This window comes from Sander vitreus, chromosome 21, assembly GCF_031162955.1.
Source record: "Sander vitreus isolate 19-12246 chromosome 21, sanVit1, whole genome shotgun sequence".
In the NCBI taxonomy this organism is placed as follows: domain Eukaryota; kingdom Metazoa; phylum Chordata; class Actinopteri; order Perciformes; family Percidae; genus Sander; species Sander vitreus.
Window position 1 is genome coordinate 2624000 of NC_135875.1, and position 12626 is coordinate 2636625.

General features: G+C 40.3%; 1 protein-coding gene across 7 annotated transcripts in view; it reads left to right on the plus strand.

The window, feature by feature from the left end:
• The window catches only part of baiap2b (BAR/IMD domain containing adaptor protein 2b), a 98253-nt gene that overhangs the window by 64131 nt on the left and 21496 nt on the right, over positions 1-12626 (plus strand). For all 7 annotated transcript variants that reach the window (XM_078279412.1, XM_078279413.1, XM_078279414.1 and 4 more), the window contains one exon: positions 10859-11011. In XM_078279412.1, coding sequence (XP_078135538.1) covers positions 10859-11011 — 153 coding nt within the window. The remainder of the gene's footprint in view (positions 1-10858; positions 11012-12626) is intronic.

The following is a 12626-nucleotide window of genomic DNA, read 5'->3' on the forward strand; positions in this document are numbered from 1 at the left end:
GAGTAGCATGTGAATGTACTGAGGGAGCTAGTTTGTTTAGGTAGCCAGATTCTCGCAGATTCAGGCCTGTGGAAACTTGTTCAGGAGATATTTCCCAGTGGGAAGCCACGTTGCAACTGATATTAACACCTTACTACATAATTTAGTGGTTCCCAACACACGAGTGCGGAGTGGTGACACCAATCTAGGCACACAATTATCATCCCATCATGAAAAGGAAGCCATGATTAGAGTGCATCATATTGGCCCTCATGGGAACCAGGTCTTGGCAGGAACACCAGTGCCCTGCACTGTTAGGCTTACAGCCAAAAATAAGGTTTGCCTTTTTGAACATTTATATTTTTATATATATATATATATATATATAGGGCTGGGCAATATTTCAATATTATATCGAGATCGTGATATGAGACTAGATATCGTCTTAGATTTTGAAGAATTGTAATATCGTTTCATGATAAGTTTAGTCTTTTCCTGGTTTCAAAGGCTGCATTACAGTAAAGTGATGTCATTTTCTGAACTTACCAGACTGTTCTAGCTGTTCTATTATTTGCTTTTAACCACTTAGTCAGTAATTTTGTGAAAGCACCAATTGTCAACCTTACAATATCGTTGCAATAATTGTTTGGTCAAAAATATCATGAGATATATATATATATATATATATACACACACACACACACATACATACATACATACATACATACATACATACATACATGTATATTTGTCTGGTTACTTAAGACAGATAATATGTTTGTGCAAAGCCTGAAAGCTTGCCTGTGTGGATGGGTTGTTGCTTAGACATTATGAGGTATAATGCGAAGCAATAGCTCATTGATGCCTTTTGGAGCAGCAAGAAAAAAGAACCCATCACAGTATAGAGTCATTGCCGTTCACTCCCGCTCATAAATTGATGTTGGTATTAAAACTGTAGGGGATGGGAAGTCACCCGTTTACAACGGTGTCCCTCAGGGGGCCATGAAGCACTGAGCTGCTGCCGATATACAGTCTGATAAATCTCCTGGGACATTTGTGACTGAAGCGTTCTTGGTAGAAATGGGTAGTTTGTGGCTTTAGATGATTGACTTCCACTGAATCATGTCCTGCAGACATTTTTAGTTTTTCTGTGATAAGAAAAAAATGCCATTACATTAGACATCATGATTAGTGCTTAAACAGTCAGTCAATCAGTTAGTCGACTGGCACATAGTAATCTCTAACAGCATGAACTAAGTCATCGTTAATTTAGTCAAGTTAAGGGGTCCCGGGACAGTGACTGACAAAAATAAACATGAAATAATGCTTATTTTTCGACATTTTCCTCTAATCTTTGCTACTTTCTGCATCGCTTACCTCTTTAAGCCTCTGAAAATGTTTCCAATTTCAAATTAAACCTAAGAAGGAAAATAAACACATGATGATGATGTGCTTAGAGCTCACAGACTCCCAACGTGAAGATTTTGCGTCATTATTACGGTGTAACAAGCAGAAATAGGCTGGCTACCACCAGTTTAAGCCAGTTATCAAGCTTAACTCACCAAACATGTTCTTGTTCCAGCTTCCGAAATGTGAGGATTTGCTGCTTTTCCCTGTTATATATAATTTAAAACGGAATATATCTTCAACTTTTGGACAAAAACAAGCCATTCAAGCAACCAAGTCATCACCTCATCAGACTAAAGGATTATTTGGTAAACCGAGAGATTAAACATTATTGAAAATAATCATTGCTTGCAGCCCTGATTATGATTCATACCTGTGGCCATTGAACTGAAAACTGAAGTGTTAGCAGAAGAAGAAACATTACATCAGGATTCAGAGGGTTTCTTGTCTTGTTATGGTAGAAGACGGTGGGATCTGTGTCTGCAGCATAATTCACCATCTCATTATAAAGAAAAGTTCCAAGTGTGTTACTTTGGGTTCAACATTGGGGTGGGGGGGGCCCTGAACTGGCCAGTTTAGATTATTTGGGGGGTGTAACCCCCCTCATCCCCCCTGTAAATTACGCCTATGCTTCCAGGCCTTTGGATACTTCTTGAGGAGATATTTCCCAGTGGGAAGCAACATTGCAACTAACGTTAACACATAACTGCATCATTTTGTGGTTCCCAACACACGAGTGCAGAGTAGTAACACCAATCTTAACACACAATTATCATCCCATCACGAGAAGGAAGCCATGGTGAATGGAAGGGAAAGTGGGAATTCCCTTCCTTGTGTGAAATGTGTGAAAACAGTTTCCACCTGCCTAGTTGGGTTTTCTGGTTTCTGATGTTTTTTTTTAAACGGGATGAGATCAGAGGAGATGGTTGCACGACATGAGCTGAGAGCTGTGTTTGTGTACCAAAGAGAACAATAAGAAGGGATGAGATGATTCACTCAGGAGCACAAATACATACCTCAGGGTGACACTAGAGGAAAAGTTATGAGGTCACCTAAGTCATTAGGATTTATTCTCTGGGGAGATTTCAGTCTAGACCAAAGTGGTGGACATATTGACCGCTCTCCATTGACTTGTATTGTGCGAAGGTGCCTCCTTGTCAATTTCGTCTGCTAGCAAACAACAGAAAAATACCTAAAAGCTGCTGTGTGGTGATATTCACTACCAACAGGGTAAATAACCTATGACTTAAGTTTTTATAAGCTGCCGACCCAAAAAACGTATTTTCCTAAACCCAACCGTCCTGTTGTTGTCCCGTGTCCCGTTATTGTTTTCCTAAACCCAACCATTTATTGTTTTCCTAAACCCAACCATCCCGTTCTTCTTTTCCTAAACCCAGCTGTGGGCCCATCATGGAATTTTTTGCGATTCCGTGAAACTTCCACAGATTTTGAGTTAAGGGGCCGTGTTCATTTCACGGCCGTGTTCATTTTTCTGTGCGATCAGGTTGCAGCGATCCTGACGCTAAGCTTCCTCCACAGCGCTGCGGAGGAAGGTCTGGCGAGTCCACGCAGCATTCCAGGCTGGGAGAAAAACGTGCTCTGGTTTATTGGCATTTCTTTAAACCAATCACAACCGTCTTGGGTGGCGCTGTTGCTCCGGATGCTAAATAGCCTCAGGATGGAACTTGTTTTGGTGGAACATGTGTATGTTTTAGGCGTGCAACAGAAAACACAGATACTATTGTCCAACGCTACGTTTGCTGCAAGCATGTTGTTACCAAGTCAAGTATCCAAATGGCAGTTTTAGCCTAACTCTAGTATGTCTGTAAGTTAAGCTAACACACGTAACGTCGAACATAACGTTATCTAACTGTCAGGATCCCACAGTCTCTCCATTCTCTCTGCTCATTCCTCACGGCTATATCCACTTTTGTCTTCATAAAAGCTCAGTATTTCAGTTCAGTAGTTTATATAAACTTGGGTTATTTACCCTGTTGGTATTGAATATCACCACACAGCAGATTTTAGGCATTTTTCTGTTGTTTGCTATCAGACGAAATTGTTTGCTTTGAAGCCAGTTAACACAACTATCTGTTTCTACTTTCAGCCTTTTATCAGTTTCTGTTTTCCTTTCATGTCAGCGAGATACAGAGAAGAGAAGTTTGTCAAAAAATCAAAAAGGTCTGAAACGATTTGAGCAGTGCAGGTATTCTTTTAGCTCTGTACCAGTCATATATATCGTCATCACACAGTGTTTAATATCGCTCTGGTGTGACAGTCGGGTCCCCGAGGTCCTAAAAAAATGCCTCAAAACACACTGAGGCGACGCTGACTTGAGCGTACGCAAAACGTAATACGTCTCCATAGCAGCAGGCGGCGCTTCTCTGTGTTGTTTCCCAGAAAATGAAAACCTGGCAGCTGATAGGACGAACGCGCCACGTGGGACTTTTTTCTCTGGAAATTCACAGCCAGACAGTTGTGGTGGCTTGTTCAGAATACGATCTCATATTTTACTAAAATAGTTCACCGAAACGTGTTTCTGAAAACATTTTAAGAGAGAAATAGGCCGTGCAGTTGCTGAATCTGTCTTCATTTCAGATCAACAAAGGTCAGTTTAAAAGATTGGTCAGATTTTGAGAGGCTCATCCGCTCGCCATTTCCGGAGTCCCGACTGCCCTGTCTCCGACTGAGCATGTCGGGTCGGCCCAAATGAAGGCCGACGGCTCCTCAGACGGACGACGGCACGGAGCGCACCGAACAGACTTGAGTCACCGTCCTCCCCAGACGGTCCGACGGCCGATAATCGGCTCTGTGTGTCAGCGACCTTATACAGATAACCTGTCACGTCACGCATGACAGGTTCATACAGTCTGTTATAGTCCAAGTTTTAGCAACCCTAGTCGTCGACATGTTTAATGGCAGAGAGTTTTTGCACCAGTGGTTCAGACCATCTTTAATGTGAAATAAGTCAATAAATATCACACAAGCACACACTCACCCTCCCAGCACATGTCTTAAATGTTGATTGTGTTCACTGTCAGCAGAAACCAGGAGCAGCTTTTGGCCAGATTTATATTTTGTGCAAACAGGGAGCTTTAGGCGAAGAGCGGCTGATTGGCAGCAGCATTAAAGGCCGGTTGGAATCTAATTAGGGCTCTGTATCTGAGAGCGATCGCTTGTGTAGCCTACACCACATACAGCAGGCCTGATGTACTCAAACTACTTAAATAATGGAAAAGGAACTTTGCTGTGGTGGATTAATGTACTTTAATGTATATCTTAGTAGTACTCTCCAGGGATCTGTTATAAAACTGTGCTGTGCCCAGCCTATAGCACTAAAACATTTCACGTCGTACATATTTATTACTTACATACTATTACTTACATGATTTCCCCTTTCGTACACATACAATGTCAGAAGAATAAACAGCATTTGTGATGTTTTATAGATATACTATATAGACATTGCAGGATTAACCTGTTTTGGGGGCCCTGGGGGGGAAAAAAATGTAGCCATTGACTCCCATTGTTCCCACTGTTTATGTAGATTGTCACCTGTAACCTAGGAAAGCCCAAGGGATTTCCTTATCTTTTACACATTCCACTACATTCATAAAATACTGTACACAATATAGGATTATGTAAATGTGGTCTTTTCAAAAAAACATTTACAGATTGTTTTTTTTTACACATTTAGGCTATAATTGATGTAATTTTGCAAACCTCGTACCCATCGAGCACAGAGCAGACAGCAGCCTACACATTTAGTTTGTGGTCATTTGATGAAATGCAATGTTTATTTAGGTCTATGCACCATAAGCACAACATATCGGGATATGTTGGGGTTTTGACACCTTGGAAGCTTGCATTTTTGTGGAGTTGACAATTCATCAAATAATTGGAAGTATCAAACTCATCGATTTGATTCTGACAATATTCACGAGTTGCAGCATCAGAAGTGCACTTCACCTAGAAAGGTGTAATAATAGTAGAGTTGTGCACGAGTTGTGCAACAACAACTCTTGTGCTTTCTACTTTCTACTTGTACCCATATATGGTGTTTAGTTTCCTTGTCAGAGCTCACAAGGTATTTGAGCAGGGGCGTAGGTTTGGTATAAAATTCTCTCATACAAGGCTGCTCAGTTGGTAAACCACTGAAAACATTGAAAAACACCTAACATATAAAAAAGTGACAACATGGACTTAATATCCCAAAACCAATCATATTTTTTGATGGGGACAAATCTACCTCTTCTAAACAGAAGAAATCTATGCCTATGTCATTTAGGAAGGTTGTATAATCATAAGGAATTCAGAACACGCTTGAACGTCCGGGTAAACCACTGCTGGTCCGAATCTGATCAACATGGTCAATGCTGGGTGTTTTTTCTACCTGAAAGCCTCTCCACCTCCGCCATTTGCATGACTCATAAGTGGCCTTCATCTTCCTCTGCCACTTGTCACCGTTTCATATTTCACTGTGGGTGATCAGTGCACATTCAGCCATAGTGCGCCCACATAAAGGACCTCGTTAAGCTCTTAGAAATTGTTCTTTTTTTCTGCCAAATGGCCGTATTCTGGCACATTATTGCCTTTAACGTCTCTTCCGGTTGCGTTTTGATTTAATGCCTGTAAGGGTCAGACACTGGAGGATCAGAGACAGAGAGATTCGAGGTGTGACGCAGTGGCTCCTCCATGTGGCACATCAGTACATAAACAACGTTTCCCACCACAGAAACCTACTTGGACCACAGAAGGGAAACTGTAATGTGATGATTATGAATATTCCCCTAAATCATAGGTCAAAACTGGGAAATGCAAAATGCCAATTGCTCTCATTCCTCCAGAAACGTATAAAGGAATGTCTCAGCTGATAAATTACAGTGATCAAATGTTGTTTTTGTACACCTTTCCCTCTTTAAATCCAATACTGTAAGATAGTTTGTATATATGTAACCACTGTTAGTTCTTAAAAGCTTGATTCAAAAGAAAAACGACTAATTTGTACATTACCGGTCAAAAGTTTGGGGTCACTTAGAAATGTCCATTCCAGACAGAATATTAGCTGAGATCAGTTGCATTGCAGCAGTTTTCAGATTACATTATGTGTTTACATAATTGCAAAAGGGTTCTCGACTGTTGGAGACAGAAGTGGCTGAAGAAACGCTTGAAATCCATGCTTTTTGGTCTAAACGTCATACCCAAATTAAAAGTGGTACAGCTCCCATATACTTTGACACTCAGGGGTGTGCCTGATATCATTGGAAAGGTGATTGATGTGGGTATGTATTGTGTTGAGAAGTGTTGTATTTTGTAGTTTTTTGGCATTTTTCTTTGCACTTTTCAAATGGAAATAAAAAAACACAGACATATCTGTAGAAATATGTCACATGTAAGCTGTAGTAAGCTGAGACATGTGGCTATGGCCTTGTGTTGTCTGTCACCTGTCAGATGCGTTTACAGCAGTGTATTCTAATCATTTTACAGATGTATGACTTGGACGGAAATAAAAAACCTCCATTCTAGCCTCTGTAACTCTGTCAGTAAGACACTTCTAACAAAAACTTGAGAGTGTTTCCTTTTCAATGATGTCACCCCTGAGTTGAGTCATTGGGTTAACAAATTAACCCGTAATGAACTTTCCTTTTTAAAGTGTCATTTTCTTAAAATAAGTGAAACCAGCTCTGCAAGATTATTACAACCAAGCGAATAACATCATCAAAGCCACCAAAGAGAACTGAGCACCTGAGCCTGTTAATGCTGTTCTCTACGCATTAGTGCATGAGACCGACATTATAAGCCCTTTGAAAACCGTGATATATTTATGTCCCCACATCTATATCTATAGATGATCTTTTAATTAAACCTCTCCGCCTGCACAGCACCACGGTCCCATTTGAATTCCTACACAAAGGATGGCTTTATGTCCAATGACAAGTCGGTTCACTGAAACTTTTTATGTCCCTCCAACATGGCATATGAAGAAAAGCTGATTTTGCTGAACGTGCTTTAACTCCATTATATTTGAGGATAAAGGCACCACCTGTGATCTGAATTCAAACAGAAGGATACTGTAGACCAGTATTGTAGTACTCAAGATCGGACTTGGTCTCACGACCACTTTTTGAAGGTCTTGTCTCAGAATTTTTCTCAGTCTTGTTTTGAGCTGGGATAGTCTCTATCCATGACGTTCGGATGTCACAAGTTACCTTCCTCTTTCTTTGTGTTGGCGTTCTAAACTCTGGTGGATTTGTGAGGACTATGGTTAACTGCTCCTCAGATCTCTGCAGGGTAAATCCAGACAGCTAGCTAGACTATCTGTCCAATCTGAGTTTTCTGTTGCACGACTAAAACTACTTTTGAACGTACACATGTTCAACCAAAACAAGTTCCTTCCAGAGGCTATTTTGCAGCGGCACCGTAGCTCCGTCAGACACTTAGCGCCGCCCAAGACGATTGTGATTGGTTTAAAGAAATGCCAATAAACCTGGCAATGCGAGACTAGGGCTCGGATAAAAAGGATTTTATTTCAAGACCACAACTGCAGGGATATCACTAAATAGCCTGTGAATCGTCTGATTTATGTGTTAACATCATTACTGGGATTGGATGTAAAACTTCCTGCTTCAAATGTAACCAGTAACTTGACTCATTTCTAATTTGAAATGTGTTACTGTTAACCCCCTCTCCCCGCCCCCCTTAACACACACTCCCAAGAAAGAGAATACGGGAGACAGAAGAAGCTCTGGCTGTCTGGGAGATGTCAGCCAAATTGACAAATACAATTTGGCTACCTTTAGTTGTTTTCTGTGGGTGTTTTTTTTTTTTTGGGAATGTGGATCTTTCAGAACAGTTTGAGGAGTGCCTATGGTTATCATTTCCAAAGGCACAGCGATTTGACTTTCAAAGCACAATTTGTCTGCTTTTTATGTCATGTTTGTGGTGCATGATGCCCTATTTAGTTTAAAACTGCAGAGTCCATTCATTAAAAGCTATTAAAATACTGTCCATCATCTGCTGAAGTCATTCAGTTTGTGGTGCTCAAAGGTCTCGAGATTATCTAGAGTAATTGGGACATAGTTCATAGGAAGATATGTTACTGTTGAATGTTTTAAATGTCATTTTACAGTGATTTGTGAGCCACAAACGGATATTAAATTCCATCCTCATTTGATGTCATTTTGGTTCATTAATGCTCAGAGAAAGTAGAAGTTGCCCCTAAACTCTTACGCTTTTGTGACACTCTATTCTCAAATCTTATATTTTCAACCCTATCCCAACAGTAAGTACATTTAAATGTATTTATACAGCACATGTTATGGTGTCATGCAGTGTGGGACTCGGTCTGGTCTTGACTCGGTCTCAACCCCTCAAAGTCTTGGTCTTGCCTCGATCTCGATACACTCTGTTCTCGGTGATGACTTGGTCTCGGTTTAGGTGGTCTTGACTACAACACCGGAATAGACCCATAAACAAATAAAGGAATGGAACCTTCGTCAGTGGACCAACACTGAAAAAGACGTAATCTACATCATGAACATTTATATTTTGAAGTAATGCTGTTAAAGATCTGTTTCCATTAGAAACGTGTGAATACACAGCAGCAAAACTATCTAAAGTTTAGATTTACATAGTGTTTATTACAGCGTTTTTAAAGGAGCCATGCTCGTAATGTCGTTCATGCTTTACACATTTCTGTGTTTTGCTGAATGACAATAAAAGGAATGTTGAATTACCAGTTGTCAAAAACAAACCAAGCTGGTGTTCCATCTTTATCTTAGTTGTTAAGATGTCTGTGATTTATATAGTTAGAAATAATTACAGATAGGCCCTTTAAATACATTTCATTACTTTGTTGTTTAGGCAGACACGTGTAATAATGAATGCATGAATTACATTTTTTTCCTAATTAGCACCTCTGGTTATGCTTAATATGTGATGTGATTACAGCACAGCGTTGGGTAACTTAAGTCCCTCATTTAAATTCATATCTCGCCACAGCACAGCATTTGTTAACTTAAGTCCCTCATTTAAATTCATATCTCGCCACCACCAGTTGGTTTTCTTCATCTCGTCTTTAGCCTTTAACAGAACTGGTGTCAGTTGGACCAGCCAGACACACATGACAGTGCGTAGGCTGCTTACTTTCTCTGCAAAACAACCCAGCCACGGTCATTAACACCTCAGAGCTGTCTGGCACTCAGAAGGTTGTTTCACATTATTCGACACCGTGGGAATCTTTAAGTTTAAGTTACATAAGTAACATAAGGACTGAGTGGGGTTCACAACACTCTGCCTTTTGTGTTTGTGCGTGTCTAGTGTCAAGGTGATGCTAGATGTGGATGACTGGTTCCACTTGTTTGATGGAGAGGAGATGTCCTGTACCTTAATTCAAACACTTAGAGGACTCTGTGGGCTGAGTCGTTGAAGGAGTGGAAGGTGAAATGGGTTTAAAAGTCAGATGGGTGAGCAAGTTAGTGCATCTGACTTTTAAACCCATTTCACCTTCCACTCGTTCAACGACTCAGCCCCCAGAGTCCTCTAAGTGTTAGAATGTCATTTTGGTTCATTAATGCTCAGAGAAAGTAGAAGTTGCCACTAAACTCTTACACTCTCACTCTACTCTCAAATCTTGTATTTTCAACCCTATCCCAACAGTAAGTAAAGTAAAATGTATTTATATAGCATTTATTACAGACAGTCACAAAGTGCTTTGCAGGTCAAATAAGTAATACATTTAAAAACCCATCGATACCCAATAAAAATCACAAGGAATTACAATAAATAACAAAGGCAGGGAACATTAACATAGTACTACAATCAACAATGTGGCTAATGGAACACTTGACTAAAAAGATGTGTCTTTAGCTGCTTTAAAAAAAAAAAAAATCACTGGACAAAGCGTTCCTCAATCTAGGTGCAACTCTTTCAAACATTCAGGTTCAGGTGTAAAAGCTTGTGCATGGAATATATGATGTAACGGTTGAGCCCATCTTTCAGTTTTGGAGCAATAGGTATGAGTTACAAGGGAATTCTTTAAAGCTTTACCCTAGAACATGCATGTCCAAAAAGAGAGAATTTATTCACACAAGCAAGGAACTATCTTCCAGAATAAGTTGTGCGTTCCCCTTTCGGTTATCTCTTTCAAGAATAGGTTGGATACATTTTATCTGTCAAAAGATGTAATGTACTATACAACTATGAAGCTTGTTTGTAATTTCTGTAACTTATTTATGAAATGTAAGTCATTTTTAATCATGAAATGAATGTGATTTGTGAAATCAATGTGCTTCAAATTTGTTTGTATCCTTTTTGTTTTTGTGTTGTTTGAGTCTGGAATAGAGGATTTAAAATCCTGTACCAGATAATAATTCAATAAGTTTCTATGAATTTAAACGGTGAGATAATGTCCAAATGAGGACACACCACCATGTTTTTCTCATGCTATCCTTTTTTCCGTTGCTCTCTTCAGTATGTGGAGGCCATCAGCAATAAGCAGAGCGAGCTGGACAACTACATCGCTGAGGGCTACAAGAACGCTCTGTCCGAGGAGAGGAGGAGGTACTGCTTCCTGGTGGACCGCCAGTGTGCCGTAGCCAAGAACGGCAGCGCCTACCACGGCAAGGTGAGCGGGAACGGCTTCAACCAACAGCCTTCCTCTACTTCTTCATTTATTTTTGGTGATGTCATGGCAAAGTTTCATACAACTTGTAATTCCCATTCACACTTCTTGAAAATATTCAACACAGCTGATTGAGATTCCCTAATCTGACCCACACATTTCCCAATTTTCAGACTCATTCATACTCCTTTAGCTGCTTCTTCATCCAAATTGAAGCCAGCAATCCCGTTATATATAACTATATCTTTAAAAAAAATGCCGCTCCATTGGGCTGTGATTATAGGGCGTATTTCAACCCAACCAGGAAAGAAAATGCCTCTGCACTCAATTGGATAGACCTACAACCAATCAGAGCAACAGATAGACCTACAACCAATCAGAGCAACAGATAGACCTACAACCAATCAGAGCAACGGAGTATGTGACGTTCCCGAATCCCGTAGGAAGGACGGCAAAGACTTCTTTAATTTCCGATCCACAAATGCCGTGATCGTGGTTCTCTGTTCCTCTTTTAAAATGAACGTGCTGTCGATATCTTCTATAACAGACGCGATGGCGGAATCTACACATCTCAATTCTCCAACGGCAGCCATCTTTGTTGTAAACAAAGTCAACCCAAGCGCTCTTTGGTGACGTGGTTGATTACGTTATTGTTGATCATCTGTCCATCATCGTATAAAGCCCGCCCTGACAATTTGATTGGTCCGAACGGCTCTGGTTGGAGCATAGTTGCTCCACCACGGATCAGGTCCAGACCTAACTTCCTGACCTCATGTTGTGGGCGGGGCTAAGTTCGGCTGCCATCCAGGCCAACTACTTCCCATATTTCTTACTCTTTCAAGCAAGCAATCTAGTGTAGCGTCTTTTCTAAGAACTATTAAAATATTCCACATCTTTCAAACATTATGGGTATTATTAAACATTTCAATGACATTCATACTAATTTAACCCATTCCCACTTATTCAACTATTCCTACTTCTTCTTACACATTCAAGCCAGCAATCCAGTGTAGCGTCAGCCGCATCTATTCCTCTGCTCACCTCCATTTAGGCAGTAACAGTGCTGAATTGAAGTCACTAATTTGGTGATGTCCGGCTATGTAGAATCATTGTTTCAACAGCATTTCAGTAATGTACTTCGTTGCATAGGTATCATTTATATATAGCAATTAAAAAGCCATATTTAGCCCAGTTTAAAATAGTTTACAAGGCATCTTGAGTAATTGCTCTCTTTGTGAGATTGCACAAAATCTAGAAAACATTTTATTTTAAGATCTGAAAATAAGGCTGCTTGTTTATACTGTTGTGGCTCTGTGAAATTTCCTTTTTCTAAGGATGTTTAGAATAGTTGGAAGTTTGTTTCTTTGCAAACACAGTTAAATTCTGCATTTATTCCTCCATTTCATTTAGGAAAAGGTTTTCTGCTTTTCACAGCATCAGGGCAGCTGGGGGATCGCTCGTCAGGAGTTTTATTTTATCCAAGAAACTGATAAGAAAAGCATGTCCTACCCTACTCTCAACCCTTCACACTGGGGAAATGTGGAGTGGTAGAGAGAAGTGAGGGAGATGGAGGGTGAGTGGGTGAGGAGGAGGGTGAAGTGGGGAGGCAGCGGGAAAA